The sequence below is a fragment of the Gopherus flavomarginatus genome, chromosome 7 (assembly GCF_025201925.1).
Source record: "Gopherus flavomarginatus isolate rGopFla2 chromosome 7, rGopFla2.mat.asm, whole genome shotgun sequence".
Lineage (NCBI taxonomy): Eukaryota > Metazoa > Chordata > Testudines > Testudinidae > Gopherus > Gopherus flavomarginatus.
Window position 1 is genome coordinate 104,239,134 of NC_066623.1, and position 16,218 is coordinate 104,255,351.

The 16,218-nt window shown below is 42.3% G+C and overlaps 1 protein-coding gene across 9 annotated transcripts in view; it reads left to right on the forward strand.

Annotated features, from left to right (window-relative positions):
• Positions 1 to 16,184, forward strand: part of LOC127055950 (NADH-cytochrome b5 reductase-like) — a 134,893-nt gene extending 118,709 nt beyond the window's left edge. For 3 of the 9 annotated variants that reach the window (XM_050963531.1, XM_050963529.1, XM_050963532.1), the window contains exons 2-7: positions 2,488 to 2,667; positions 3,927 to 4,075; positions 5,079 to 5,166; positions 8,319 to 8,423; positions 10,749 to 10,952; positions 14,990 to 16,184. In XM_050963531.1, the coding sequence (XP_050819488.1) occupies positions 2,491 to 2,667; positions 3,927 to 4,075; positions 5,079 to 5,166; positions 8,319 to 8,423; positions 10,749 to 10,952; positions 14,990 to 15,193 (927 nt within the window). In that variant the 5' untranslated portion in view covers positions 2,488 to 2,490 and the 3' untranslated portion in view covers positions 15,194 to 16,184. Of the gene's footprint in view, positions 1 to 202; positions 1,990 to 2,487; positions 2,668 to 3,926; positions 4,076 to 4,272; positions 4,349 to 5,078; positions 5,167 to 8,318; positions 8,424 to 10,748; positions 10,953 to 14,967 lie in introns of those variants that run through there. The other 6 variants (XM_050963535.1, XM_050963537.1, XM_050963534.1 and 3 more) reach the window with 4 other exon arrangements.
• The last annotated feature ends 34 nt before the right edge of the window (positions 16,185 to 16,218 follow it).

The window sequence follows — 16,218 nt, forward strand, 5'->3', positions numbered from 1 at the left end:
CGTGAGAGCTCCGGCTGGGGCCAGGGATGAGGGGTTTGGGGTACGGGAGGGGGTCCAGGCTGGGACTGAGGGGTTTGGGGTGTAGGAGGGGGCTGGGGCAGGGATTTGGGGTGCAGGGTGCAGGCTTCAGGAGGGAGTTTGGGTGAGGGAGGGGGCTCAGGGCTGGGGCAGGGGGTTGGGTGCAGGAGCATTTTGGGGTGTAGGCTCTGGCCAGGCAGCGCTTACCTCAAGCGGCTCCCAGAAGTGACCTGCATGCCTGCAGGTGCCGCCCCCACAGCTCCCGTCAGCCACAGCTCCCAGCCAGTGGCCACCCCTGCACCTCCTAGGAGCCAGACATACTGGCCACTTTCAGGAGCCATGAGAGGCAAGGCAGGCAGGGAGACTACATTAGCCATGCTGCCAGACTTTTAGTGGCTTGGTCAGCAGTGTTGACGGGAGCCACCAAGGTCCCTTTTTGACCTGGTGTTCTGGTCAAAAACTGAACACCAGCAGCTCTAGTTAGGGGGGCCCGCTTCCAAGCCTGTCTCTACCGTGGCATATGCGGGACCTGTCCATCCATGAATGCAGAGCTTCTCCCCTAATCCCATGACTCCAGGATCTGGGGCTTCAAGAGAGCCGCCCTATAATCTGCCCTGACTCTGGGTCCCACTAACTGGGATGATTAGCTACCACCTCCTATAGCTACAGGAAGCAGCAGGCTCCCAGTCTTGCCTTTGCCTGGTAGCATGATGGGGTTGCATGGCTGAGCTGGACTGCAGGGGGAAGATGGATTTATCATATTACAACTGTACCCAAATCACAGAACTGAGAGGCATATTGAATGCCCTCCCCAAACACTGCTCCTGTGTTACTTGTACAGGCCCCTTTTGCCTACTCTCCATTTGTCCAGATTGGAAACTCACCAAAGCAGAGACCTGCCTTCCGTGATGTCCTAGGCTCTTCCCAACAGAAAGATAGGGGCACAGTACCTGCTCCAAGGAGCTTACTATCTTTGGGTGAAAGAAGAATATTCTTTGGGTAGAAGGTAGCACGGTCTGAGTACAACGCTAGGAGTCAGCTTTCATGACCTGTAGGCCCTGTGCTAACAACTGATATTCATCTTTGGCCTTGGTCAGGTCACAAAAGCTAATTTTTAACGGACACTTAGGACCTAACAGACATGCTGAGCACCCATGACTCCTATTGACTTTGCTATGGATGCTCAGTATGTTGCTCCCTGTGGCTGGACTGCTAAAGTCAGTGGCCATTTTTCAAAATGTTGGCCTTAGTGTTCCATTTCTCCCTCAGTAAAATGAGAATAATAATATGTTTGTCACAAGTGTGAAGATAAGTTTTAATCCTCATAAAGCACCTTGAAAATGAAAATGGTTATAGGCGTTAAGTATTCTTCAATGCTGCCAGTTGTGGTTTTATAATTTTTCCTCGTTTTTGAATGATACAGCATTAATAATACCTAGCTGTAATCTAGCACTCTTCATCGGTATATACCAAAGCATTGAGTTTAGCAATGTATTAAAAAGTTGTGATGTTCCACAGAGGTTAGTTTTGGGACTTCTTTTGATAGGACATGATCTAGGACTGTCTGATATAAGGATCTTTGGATGAGGGGGGGTTAAAGATAATTCTACCAGTGCTTGCCATTTCCTACTTATTCAATATCTAACCCTGTAGCAACTCTCTTGCTCACCAAAATGGCCCCTTACTTGGCTGATTTCACTAAACACTGCTCCCTGTCAAGTTCCTCTCTCTGACTGCCACCTGTATTTCTCTAGCATCGCTTATCTTCCAGCCTTCCAGAGGTTGAACCTCTCTGTTAAAAGCAGGGGCAGGTGCAGGCCACATTTTAGAATGCTGCTTTGTATGTTGAGTACAGTAATAAAGATGTATTGAAGGAGAGGATTTAGAGAAAGATGCAAGATAAAGATGGGACCAGAGCACACCATGTATTCATCTTTAATGTAGGGGTGTGGCCCACAGAGATGATAAATTGTAGGTCACAGTGCTCCTTTTTGGTCACTGAAGATGAGTCTAGGATTTAAAAAATATAGCAATTTATATGAATACTGAGAACATCCACAGTTACATTATTTTTCCTGTCTAATGTATATGCAATACAGGCACTTATTCTGCTGGGCATAAACCACTCATCAAACTGTTATTGGGTTTCTTACACCTTCCTCTGCATCATCTGGTATTGGCCACAGTCACTGACAGGATACTGGACTTTGTGGGCCATTGGTCATATGCAGTATAACAATTCTGTATTAAAGCAGAGGATTGCAGCCACTCAAATGAAGATGCAGCATTGCTTGTATCAAGTTAACCACTATATATTCAGCTAGATAAAGTTTGGATGCCTCCTGAATTAAATCTTCAACATATTGAGATGGATGTCTCTAAAGCAGCAGATAGGTAGCACCAGATTCATATGTGCCTCTTTCTTAAAACATGTAGCCCTGTGACTGATGCTTGGGTTGTGTTTTGTAGGTAATGAGTGAAAGTGAGGATGACTGGCTCTCTCTTATGCCCACTGAACCCTTGGAATCTCAGTGCTGTGGCAGTGGCTGCAAACCGTGTGTCTATGATGTGTATCAGAAGGAGTTAGCCCAGTGGGAAGAAGCCAAAGCAAAAAAAGACAAACGCCTTCTGACCAAACAGAAGGAGGAGGTAGGGACTTTAAAGGCCTTCATAGCATCCAATCAGTCAGTACTTTTATCACATTTGTGTTTGTAAGCGTTTAATAGCTGTGTAGCTGAGGGTTGAGTGATCTATAATGGTCTTTTATTAGAAGAATTTAGACCTCCCCCATAATACCTGCTGTAATGGAAATTCCCATATTCTCTGGATTTCATTATGTACCTCATTCAAGTGCAATTCCTGGTGCCACTACAGCAAGCTCACATCACATGAAGGTGATAAAATAAGGATAAAGCTTGGTGATGCAGGAGACAGAACTTTCTTCAGGGCCAGTCTGAGACTTGAATGAAGACCCCTAGAAAATTAAGGGCCATCATAAACTTCACCACCCTCCAGTCCCAGTGCAAGGTGCATTTCTTTGATCTTTCTGTCCCTAACGTAAATACATAGCAACATGTATATTTAAAAAAGTCCTCGAAAATCCCACCAAAACAAGACACTTTTCTGCACATACATCTTTCTCTGATGAGAGGACAAATACATGACAGGTGTTACATTCTTAATGCACTACTGAAAGTATTCAGATATTACAGTGATGCGCCCTGTGTAGAATAGAATAGGTGGTGGTTCCACAGCTTGAGGCAACAAGTTTTTAGGGAAAAAAGCAGAGCTGAGAGTGTCAGCATCTCTTCTGCTATGATAGCGTTCACTGTTTCTCTTAGACAACTTTTATTTTACCTTCATTTTCAGGTTCATATATTGAAGATAAAAAATTTACATTTGACCAGCAGTCAATTATTTGCCTCTTCAAAATATAGTTTTTCCTGTCAAATGCCCTTCAAATAAATCCAACAATGTTAGTAAAGCTGGATGTTTCTACTAACATAATCAGCAGTGAAATAATTAACTGTTATTTTTTAAAATGGTCATCATTAGAGTTCAGCGTTACATCCCCATTAGGATGTTAAGCTCTCTTAGAGCTGTTTCTACACACTCAGGATGACAGCATTGCACTGAGTCACGTTTAGAAGGTTTTCTTCGTGGTCATAGGATCTGGAATCTAATTTATTTTTTTTAAATGACATCTTAGATTTTGAAAAAAAAACACTGCAAAAACGAACCAGCAGAGAGACCCCTAAATCTGTGCTTGTCCCTAGAGTTTTCAAAGCACATTTTTCTGGAGTCCTAAGTTTCACAAGCACTAAATCCACACACAAGTTTTTTTAAAAAATAAAAGTGAAATAAAGGATGCCGTCTACCCCAGTAATTACTTATTGTTGTTCTTACAGAGTTGTAATTCAGAATTAAATCCAGATATATTTACTGCTTTCAAGATAAGCTCTGTGGAACAGCTAACAGAGGACACCTACCAGTATAAATTCGAGCTGCCAGGAAATAGCAGCCTGGGATTGAGTTTAGGACAACATATTGTGTTAAGGTACTGTACTTGTCTCCAGTTAAATGGGTTACATTATGTGACTTAATATGCAGTTTGTCAATATACAAAGATTTCATACCAAGTAAATCATAATTTCTGTGCTTCTGTAATGATACAGTTGAAAGAACTCATGAGTTTAAGTTTGTTAATTTTATGGTGAAAGCCCACTCTATAGCTTCATTTTTTCCCAACATTAGCTTTGTATTGGTGGTGGAGAAAAGAGAACTAAGTGTGGCTAAGAAGAGCAATTAACAGAAGGAAAAAGAAAAAAAGGTAGTTGTTTCAGCACATGATTTATATCAATGTGGCGGCATGAAGGCAAACTACTAAATCAGGAGTTCAATGTTAGGCCTTGTAGCTTGGGGTGGCTAAGCACCATGCAATAATAGTGTATCCAAAGTCCATGTGCTTTGTGGCTGATTGCCAGCGGAGGTCAGGAAAAACATTCCCCTCCCGGCATAGTATTTGCCAAAAAGGGGCCATGTGGGAGGAGCGGTCATCTGTGCTAGTTTCTCGTGGTGACCACTGCCAGATACAGAAGAAAGTCAGACTGTAGGCACATTGATATATACCAGTTATTATTATATGTTTACTGGATGCTGTACAGTGAAAAACAGCCCCTAGACCAAACAGCTTACAATTCAAATTTACCAATATAGCATTTCCTCACAGTACTGCACATTTATCTGCTCCACACAAAACATCTGTTACTCTCCTTTGCCTGATCTGTCTGGGGAAGCTGCATGTGCAACATAGCTGGTGCCATTTCCTAGAGAATCAGAGGAATACTAAAGAGTGTCGTAAAGGGTCTGCAGAGAAATCGGAGGTTATTTCACTCCCTGGATCTTTAGCTAATTGAGGGAACATCTGTCTCAGCAAAGGCTGACCCATGGGGAGGAAAGACTGCTGTGTGTTTCAGACAGTAGCCTTTGCTCATCGCTCCAAAGAGTATCAATCAGTGATTCCAGTAATGGCTTCCTGTACCATCTTGTTTTCTTCTCAGAGGGATGGTGAATGGTTTGGAGGTTCAGAGAGCTTATACTCCAGTTAGCCCTGTAAACGCTGAAGGATACTTTGAAGTTTTAATAAAAGTAAGTAGTCTATGTTAGTTAGATAAGATTGTAAACAACTTGAGACTGTGTTTTTCTTCCATTGAATGTATACAACTCACTCTGATAATATTTAGCAAATGAGAATAATAATTAGGAGTATGTGTCATGCAGCATTTTTGTAATTATTTAGGAGCAATTGTGCTTTGCTGATAAGAGTGGTCATTTCACATACACAAAACTGAAAGTGAAAAGGTGTCTTGTAAATAAATTATTTACAGCATATTCCCTATTAAGTGATCCTTGCAAAATCAAGGCCAGAGTTTTGCAATTGACTATGGTAGGAATAGGATCAGGGCTTAGTTCTAAATCCTGTGCATGGAATCCCTGGGGGAATAATGCCCCCCGGTCCCTCTTCACCCCTAAAGTCTGTCATGTGAGTGCAGTGGCAATGCTAGTGGAGGATTTTGAAAGTCTGTGGTACAGCAGGAAATGAAACCAGCTCTCCTGCATCGCTGGAGAGTGCCTTTATCACAAGACCAACCTTTAGCTATTAGCCTTATTGAAGGGTTGTTTGATTTAAGGACACTTTTCAGGGAAACTGTTCCTTTTGCTGCAGAATATGTAGAACCATAAAACATCTATTTTGTGGTCTTCACATTTAGAAACTGATACTAAGACCTGTTTGGGATGAAATCCTGGCCCTATTGAAGCTAATGGCAAAGCACCAACTGACTTCAACAGGGCTGAGATTTTACCCTTCCACTTAGTTGGAAGTTTTGCCTGCAGAACCAGGCTCAACAAAAATAATTATTTTGTGTAGGAGATCAAAATCAGTTCCATCTTTCTGGTCATATTTACATATCTCTGCTAATTTCTGGGGGGAGGATGGATTTTACTCCACGTGTAAAATTCTGACAGCTACAGCTTCCAGGCAGATTAGAGTAAAAGTTCTTAGCCTCTGACTGGTTCCTAGGAGTTTATACTTTTGAGGATTTATAATTCATTGGTATGATAGAATGTCGTCCTTTAGAAATGTGTGTAGCTCTGATAAAAGACATTTATGGGTGGGTTATTTCACTATTGTGGCAATCGGAAAAGTGCTACATTTGAGCTGCATTAATAGGATACATTTATAAGTCAACTGTGAAATTTCATGTATACTTGCTTATTACACAGGTTTTGCGTTTCAATAATAATAGTAATAATTGTAATAATACCTTTCCTTTATGTAGAACCTTTCATCCCAAAGGGAACTATAGCGATTCTCTAGCAGTAATAAAAGACCTGCAACACCTCCTCAGAAAGTACCCATTTTTATAACTTGCTGTGTAGGTTGTAGTATATTTCACACTATTCAGGCAATTTTGGGAAGTACTGTATTATTATTACCGTGCAATCCAAGTACTGTTCAAACCCCTCTGTTTCCTATTGTTACACTATCACGTTTGTGATACTACAGTTTAGAGTGAGGGAGTTGCTATTTACCATGCATAACCCTCTGTAACAGGGTCAGCCACCTTCTGCGCACCCCCCCTTGTGGCCTAGGGTCACTCCGTTTCCCCTTCTTCAGGGCCCTTAAGAACTGCACAGTCCACAGTACTTAAAACAGTCCCCTTCTGGGGTCATTTATTCAATCCTCTGAAACACATTGCCCTCCAGCCCCAACCCCCATTCAATATCTCTCTCCCCTTCAGTAGAAAGTCCCCATTCCTCTTTTCCAGAGCTGGGTCCTAATTTACCAATCACTCCCATGCTTTATTTGGCTGGAGTTCATCCTCCTGGCTCTGAGTTCTCATGTTCCCTGCTAGAACCTTTCCCCACTCTCTACCACAGCTTCCTGCTGCCCCTTATAGGGGAATCAGCTGTCTCCCTCAGGTCCCACAGCATAGGTGGGCTGCAGCAGTTCCTTCAGTAATCAGAGTTGGCTAACTCTGGGCCTCTAGTCCATAAGTGCCAAGCTATAGTCTTACACCCTTCTTTGAGTGATTTTATAATGTTACCGTTTCTTTTGGTGTAAAACTAAGTGTAGAAGTTTTCATCCCAGGAGATATTTTTTCTTTTTATTTACAAAAAAATAATTGTAAACCTGTTGAGTCATTTCTCATTTGGGTTGAGAGGAGATATTTGGGTGTGGAGAGTGTTTGAGTTCCAAATGCTTTTCCCCCAGTGCTCTAGGGAACATGAAGTAACTGCTAATTTGCTACTGCCTTATACCTTGTGTTGCCATTTATGCTTGTGGAAGGTGAGTGTAAGATGCTTACCGTACTAACCGTTCTGATATGATACCTTTTCTACCCACTCTGCATAGATGTTAAATGTCTACCCAAGATGCAAGGCCCATTGAACGTAAAATGTCTCTGATAGTATCTTACAGCACTGGAGCCATTAGGGATGGTAACAGGACTAATTGGATGATCCCAGGGTTTTAGCGTTTCCCTTTGTGTCCTCCTCTATTGCAGGCGAGCTATGACTCCTGTCAGTAATACATGAAGTCTTATGCAGCAGTCTCTAACAGTGTTTTCGCAGTGGTTTTGTACCTGCTAGAAAGAAGAGCAGTTTTTGTGAATGCCGTTTTTAGTGAGGTCCATGTCAACATTTTTGTAAAATCTCAGAGCATCCCTTCACATTCAGATGATCTGTACTAAAAATACCCATTTTAATATTTCAGATGGGAAATCCGACTCCTGTTCAGTAGTTACTTGCTGTGCCATTGTAGCATCTGGGAGATCTGAAACAAAGTGTAAAATTTGTGGTGTTCATTTGAATATCAATACTCAGAATGCACTTCCAGCTCCCAGTCATTTAATAACTGTGCTACATGGCCATGTTCTGAGCTCTGGAGAACACAAGAAAGCTTGCTGTGCTTTTGACTGTAAGGAGTTCTTCTTTGTGTGCTTTGTAAATGAGAGTTCTGATAGGCTTTCCTAGCTTCAGAAAGCTTAGGCTTCATGAGTGTGTATTGTGTTTACATTATATTCAAGCTGGATTTGATCCAGTATCATTTCAGTTAAATGTCTTTCTTACTGTTACAAGTTTATATTATTTTGCCAATAGAACAGTCATTTTTTAAATCCCTGAAATGTTTTCCCCCCTTTTGTTTAAACAGAGATAATTTTGTAATTAACGTTAAGCTGGGAAACTTTCCAGCAAAGTATAATTATTCTTTCCTTTTGTGTGATTTTTTTTAATAGCGCTACAAGGCTGGGCTAATGTCACAATATATAAAATCCTGGATTGAAGGAGACACAGTCTTTTGGCGAGGGCCATTTGGAGGCTTCCCATATAGCCCTAATCAGGTTAGTCATATAATAGATACAGAATGGCTCAGCACATGGTAGCTCACTTTGTGTAATGTACCAAAGGGAGAGTGTCAATTAGATTACTATTTTGATTATTTGAAGGATTTACACATTTACTGTACAGTACTACAGCATTTGAAGTTGATTGGAGTAAGTGGATCTTGTTAGAATGCAAAATATGTAAGGAGGGAGAGGAATGGGAGGAGTGGGGGAGATTATAAAACACTAGCAAGGGTTGCTGAGCATCCATTTCATTAGTGTTGAAATGAAGAAAACTGGTCAGAGTTATCACCAAAAATACGTGCAAATTTGTTTTGCATCACTTTGAACTACATTGATGTTTCAAGACCAAGTTTGAACAGAGCAGAGGTATCAAACTCCTAGTCCCAGGGCCAGATCTCACCCATTTATGTGGCCCATGAGGTATCATCAGATTGTGCAGACTCCAATGAGGTGTGCAGTCTTACGTCCATGATGCTGCAAATAGTGATCCCACGTATGGGTGCCAAACTCACAGCAAAAATGACTATATTAAATTTTGGAGAGATTTCCCACAAACATAGGGACTGTTATTTAATCCGCAACTTTTGGATGAGATGTAGAATTGTGGTTCTGGTCGTTAGAGATCCCATAGCACTTGTAGTGAGGAGTGTGAAAACCCCAGAGACCTCGCCAAATTCCAGGTAGAGCAATTACATTCTGCTTGCTGAAATCCTCCCTGCTGTTTCAGCTGGTAAAGTTATTCTTCACTTCCCCTTCTTCAGAACTTGGATCAAGTTTGTGCTGCATTGCCAGAAGTGACTGCATCCCAACAGAAGCTCAAACTGTTTATAATTATTTGTATTATTTATGAATAATAATAATAGACGGAAGGTATTTTATGAGTTCTGCTAACACCCGAAAATAAAATTCCCTTTTATTTTTGCGTTCAGAGTAATTTGTTACCAAAATACATCAAAACTGATCTTATTTTAAAAGTGGATATGGCTCAGCAATTTAAATAGGTCATTCACAGTATATCGTGAAATAGTCCCAAAACACCATCTCTGTGCCCTGCTTCCAGCCTGCTCAGCTAATTTACCAATTCATAAGTTAGAATAGGTTTTGCAAACTGTGCCACGGGGAACCAGCCTTACTGGGCACATGTAGGGCCTGAATTTGAGTGATGCTAAGCACCCCTGGCTCCCAGTGATGGCCGTCCCAAAGAATTAGTATGCTGTATAAATCAGTGGCCTGTATAAAAGGAAGCTGAAAGTTTCATAGCACTTAGGATAGATTTGTTCATAAAAGATCAGATCCAACTTCCACTGAAGTCAATAGGAGTTGGAGTGGGCCCTTTATTTTGCAAATCTTTTCTCAGTCTAATATAGCTTTGAGCTTTGATTTCTACAGGCCACTAACTTTTCTGTTGGGATACAGCTCAGATGTCCTCAATCCAACTCTTGAATAAGAGTGATTCATTTGGCTCTGAGCACTTCATCTGATTTTGTATGGATTCATAGGATTTCCCATATCAGTTCTGACCTGGTAGTTCATCCAGTCCGATATCCAGTCCCTAGCCATGGCTGAAGGAGGCTAAAGGTGGTCCTGTGGGCAGGGCACTGAACTGGGAATCAGGAGATCGGGGTTCTCCTGACATGCGTGTGAACTTGGGCAAGTAGCTGAGATCCTTCAGCTCTTCTGAAAATCGAGCCCTCCCCATGCCTGAGCTTCCTAATCTATAAAATGGGGATTATAATGATCACCCACATTTTGTATGTGCTTTGAGCTCTGTGGATAAAAAGTTCTAAGTATTACTATTATTTATATGTAATGTCCTAGGCTGCTGAAGAAGGTAGAGAACCTCCATAATGCACCAAGCAATTGTACAAAGAAGGAATGAGTTCCTTCCTGCAGCTTTCCAAATTACACTCTACAGCATGAGATTTGAGTGCTTTCATCTTTAACTCAGGGCTTGTCTACAATGGAAATATAAACCACTGCTGACAAAGAGTGTCAGCAATGGGGGCAGCTGAACTGAAGCTCAACATGTTTTAGCTGAAATCAAGGTTAAATATCAGGGGTATGTTTCTATCCAAGAGAAAATGGTTTTCATTTGATTTTTTTTTTTTAATCATGAAAATATTTCCGTTGAGCTTGGGTTTTGTAATATCTTGCCTTTTAAAAAACTAAATTTTGTGTGTAAATGAACCTGACACAGTCCCCCATTAGAGAACATATCAGATATTATAGGCCTGCTATCGCAGCCTTTCAGAGTTATGTAATAGGTTTTTCCATTTCCAATTACTATAATCTATTCAAAATCCTCCACTTAATTTCTAGTATGGAGAACTTCTTATGCTTGCCTCTGGAACTGGCGTAGCACCAATGCTCCCCATTCTCCAGTACATAACAGAAAATGAAGATGATGAAACCTTTATAACCCTGGTTGGTTGCTTCCGGACTTTTGAAAATATTTACTTGAAACCTCTTCTCCAAGATCAGTCTCGATACTGGAACGTCAGAACATGTTATGTCCTTAGCCAGGTAACATTCTGATATAAATACACTCATCCCTGGGTTTTCTGTGGTGAACAACTCTGCCTTCTCTGCTTTTGCCTCAGTGTTATCTAAGTTGATTGCTTACCAGTGGCCAAAGCCATGTGTTGATCCAGTAGCATCTGTCTGATAACATGTTCTTAAATCCCGTTCATACTAACTAGCAGACTTTCAACTGTATCACTCATTAGTTGACCTGTCCTGACAGGGGTTCTGTTAGGAAGGTCCCATTGAACTGTATCCTCCATGGAATATTTTTCCTCTCCAAATTGATTATTGCTGCATATGAAAAATGGTATTTATAGAACTCTCAGCTCTCTGTGAAACTCACAATAAACAAACAGCACCCAAAGGGTCTTCCTTTTTCAGCACCCATGCAATGATTTGTTAGCTGCTTTCATTCACTGCTCACGTTCATTAGCTAGTTTCAATCATCACAAATTTCACTGCCAGCTTGGTGTCTCACCTTGCAGCATGCATCCACCCAGCTTCTCATCAACTTATCTCACACTGGAGTCCTCCTATGAACCCCATGTCACATCTATGCGTAAAAATGTTGGGGCCACATACTTAAAATTGCTAACTATACCAAATTAATGGACAAGGGGCTACCTCTGAAGTAGCCTTCATTTTCAGGGATGTTGCTCATTTAGTCTCAAATTTATGTATGTTTCACACAAATCTGGTGTTCCCTCACTTTTATTGTTGAAAATTACTTACATCAGAAATAAAGATTCATCGCACTCAGATTACAGAAAGTTGTTTATGCTAATAGTATGAATCGCACAGCATTTTAAGTTTCCTGCATGAATCATTTTTTGCGCCCCTCATTGTGGAACTTTGGCCTGGTCTACACTACACGTTTAAACTGAATTTAGCAGCGTTAAATCGATTTAACCCTGCACCCGTCCACACAACAAAGCCCTTTATATCGATATAAAGGGCTCTTTAAACCGGTGTCTGTACTCTTCCCCGACAAGAGGAGTAGCGCTGAAATCGGTATTGCCATGTCGGATTAGGGTTAGTGTGGTCACAAATCGACAGTATTGGCCTCCGAGTGGTATCCTACAGTGTGACTGCTCTGGAAAGCAATCTGAACTCGGATGCACTGGCCAGGTAGACAGGAAAAGCCCCGCAAACTTTTGAATTTCATTTCCTGTTTGCCCAGCATGGAGCTCTGATCAGCACGGGTGGTGATGTAGTCCCAAATCCAAAAAGACCTCCAGCATGGACCATATGTTAGATACTGGATCTGATCGCTGTATGGGGAGACAAATCTGTTCTATCAGAGCTCCGTTACAGAAAATGAAATGACAAAGCATTTGAAAAAATCTCCAGGCTATGATAGACAGAGGCCACAGCAGGGACTGTGCAGCAGGCGTAACGGAAAGCCAAAGAATCAAATGGACGCTCATGGGGGGGGAGGGGGACTGAGGACTCCAGCTATCCCACAGTCCCTGCAGTCTCCGAAAAGCATTTGCATTCTTGGCTGAGCTCCCAATGCCTGAAGGGTCATAAACATTGTCTGGGGTGGTTCAGGGTATATCTCGTCAATTTACACACCTTCCCCCCCACACACACCCCGTGACAGAAAAGGGAAAAAAAATCATTTCTTGCCATTTTTCAAAGTCACCGTATGTCTACTACATGCTTCTGGTAGACACGGTGCTGAGGCGATGAACAGCAGCATCCCCTCCCCTTCTTTTCCTGACGGCAGACGGTACAAAATGGTGGAAAATCGTCATCAGCCCGTGAGTGCTCCTGGCTGGCCTCAGTGAAGTCGGCCGGGGGCGCCTGGGTAAAAATGGGAATGACTCCCGGTCATTCCCAGCAGATGGTACAGAGCGGCTGGTAACCGTCCTCATCATAGCAACTGGAGGCTGAGCTCTATCAGCCCCCGCGCATTCATGTCTAAAGAAAAGATTCTGTACTGCCTGGACTATCATAGCAGTGGGAGGCTTCTTCCCCCTCATTTTATCTCACTAAAAAGTCAGTGTTTTTTATTCCTGCGTTCTTTATTACTTCATCACACAAATGGGGGGACACTGCCACAGTAGCCCAGGAGGGTTGGGGGAGGAGGGAAGCAACCAGTGGGGTTGTTGCAGGGGCACCTCCTAGAATGGCATGCAGCTCATCATTTCTGCGGGATCTCTGGGGCTCTGACCCAGAGCGGCTGTGCTCTCTGGCTCTCTAGTAGACTTGCCCCATATTCTAGGCAGGACTGACTCTATTTTTAGACAAAACATAAAGAAGGGAATGACCTGGGGAGTCATTCCCATTTTTGTCCATGCACCCCCGGCCGACCTCAGCGAGGCCAGCCAGGAGCACCCATGACAGCAGGAGACGGTACAAAATGATTGATAACCGTCATTGCCAATTTCCAATTGCAAACGGTACAAAATGATTGATAACCGTCATCTCATCACCAATTTACAATGGTAAACGCGCAATACGGATGGTAACCATCTCTGCTACCTTGCAAAGGCAAATGAATGCTGCTGTGTAGCACTACAGTATCGCCTCTGTCAGCAGCATCCAGTACACATACGGTGGCAGTGACAAAAGGCAAAACAGGCTCCACGGTTGCCATGCTATGGCGTCTACCAGGGCAATCCAGGGAAAAAGGGCGCAAAATGATTATCTGCCATTGCTTTCATGGAGGAAGCATTGAGTGACGACATTTACCCAGAATCACCCGCGACACTGTTTTTGCACCATCATGCATTGGGATCTCAACCCAGAATTCCAATGGGTGGGGGAGACTGCAGGAACTATGGGATAGCTACCCACAGTGCAACGCTCCAGAAATCGACGCTAGCCTCAGTACATGGACGCACACCACCGACTTAATGTACTTAGTGTGGCCATGTTTACTCGACTTTATACAATCTGTTTTACAAAACTGGTTTCTGTAACATTGGAATAATCCCGTAGTGTAGACATACCCTTTGTCTCCTACATTTGGCCAGTACGGGCAATGGGGAACAGAACTCATGACCTTCTGCTCCTAAAAACCTTTTTGCTCAGCAGCCACCAAAGAATAAGATGGTCACAAACATTGAGGAGGCCTTGAAATTCCATCCTGTACAGTATAAGAGGGGTAGCCGTGTTAGTCTGGATCTGTGAAAGCAGCAAAGAATCCTGTGGCACCTTATAGACTAACAGACGTTTTGCATCTGGGGAAGTGGGTATTCACCCACGAAAGCTCATGCTCCAAAACGTCTGTTAGTCTATAAGGTGCCACAGGATTCTTTGCTGCTTTCATCCTGTACAGGGCAGTGGTACCTGTTTGACACTAATCAGGACATGGCAGTCCATACGTTTTTTCTCTCTTCTCTCATTGTGATTTCCTCTCATAAGAGATTTGTTTTAATCTTACACCAAGTTGTACAGCTTCCTTTTTATAATTCTATCTGTCTACTTATCAATCTGTTTTATACTGCTGCCTATCATGGGAGTAGGTGAGCACCTTCCACATAAAATCACTAACAATAGCAAAGGCTCTAGTGGACTTCATGGAATATTTGGCATTTCTGTCTTGTCAGGGTCAAAACTCTGCTTAGGGTAGGGTTTTATTTTTGCAGAGGAGGTTGTTAGGGGTTTGGGAATAGAGGCAGGTCTTCATATTGTGAGTGTCACTTCTGATGGGAAGGCTGTCTCGAAGAGGAACGTTTCCCAACATTTCCTAAAAATGGTCAGATTCTGGATTTGCCCAATCTCCTCTGAAAGGTTGTTCCACAGCCAGATCCCCTTGACAGAGAATGCTTTGTTCCCAGCTCACACCTGATTCATCTTGGGCTTTGTGATTTTCATTGTCCTAGAAAAGCACAGCTGTCGCAGTGGTTCATTTACATCAATTACTGACCTGGAAGAAACCACCTAGATGGATTCCTGAAGGGTAAATTTTCAGATGAAACTTTGTCAAGGGAGGTCAGATGTTTGGTCTAAGCATTAACTCTTCAAAGTGTTAATCATCCTTTTTCTCCAAAATAACTTGATATAGTGTAAACTTTTTGCTTTTCCAGGAATCTTCCCTGGAAAAACTTCCTTGGAGCTATCAAGAAAACACACACACTGGCCATATAACTGAGAACTTGATTAAGAAAATGATAGATTCCTGTAGAAGAAAGCCATTTGTGCTGATTTGTGGCTCAGTAGAATTTAATGAAGATATGACTAGATGTCTGAAAGCCATAGGACTCAAAGAGGATTCCTATTTTGTATTTTAGCAGCGTGTTCCAGGCCTGCTTCCTCTGAAAAGAAGTGCAGACCAAGCATGCACCTGTTTGCCGTTTCCTATGCAAACATCAATTTGAACTTGCCCTTTGACCTGTTTGGGTTTCTCATGCATATATTTTCATATGCTTTTGTATAAAATATTTTATACAGTGTCTTTAATATAATTCTTATTATTTTAAAAATCCCTATAGACCAGCTGACAAACCATACCTGCCACAATAACATGGCACAGCCAGGAAAGAGAAGAATGATAGTGGAAGCAGTAACTCAGAATTTCATGAAAGAGATGTTTAGCATTACTTTTACCTCATTTTTTTGTGTCATCACTTTCATTTTGTAAATAAAAAGGAGCAGGTAAGTAACTCTGCTCTGATCTGTGCATGGTTGTCACGGTACTAACACCCTGAAAGCCATTTAGGTCTACCGTGTCACTGTGCGCTATTGGGAACTCTTAATCCAGAGGTTATTGCCGTAAGGGACTTTATATGTATGTCTACACTGCACAAAAGACCAGGCTTTGATGCAGGTTTGAACCTGAACCCCATTCCAAATCAGTCAGATTCAGATCAGCAGGCACTCAGGACGCAGGTCCTAGGACCCTCATAAGGCAGTGGCTCAGAGCCCAACTCCCTCTGTGACTCAAGTCCAAGCCCTCTCGTTTTGCAGTATGAACACGATCAGACCACAGATCCATGTCAGAAGGTCTGCATAGTGTAATAGCATTGATGCGTTAACATGGCTGTGAGACCTGGATCCAGCAATTATAAACACTGAGTCCATGAGTCCAGGTCCCCTAGACTCGGGTTTACAATGCAGTTAGACATACCCTAATACTTCTGGTCACTGGGCATTTATTAAGCCTTGCCCCACGATGTATTGATGCACTGGTATGGGTTTGCACGGTGTACCCAAAAAATGTAAAGTCCTTTATCATTTGTGTACAACACTTCACATGGAGAATAAAAATTTATCCTAAAAATCTATTTGAGAAAGTGTACATGATGTTCTAGCTGTT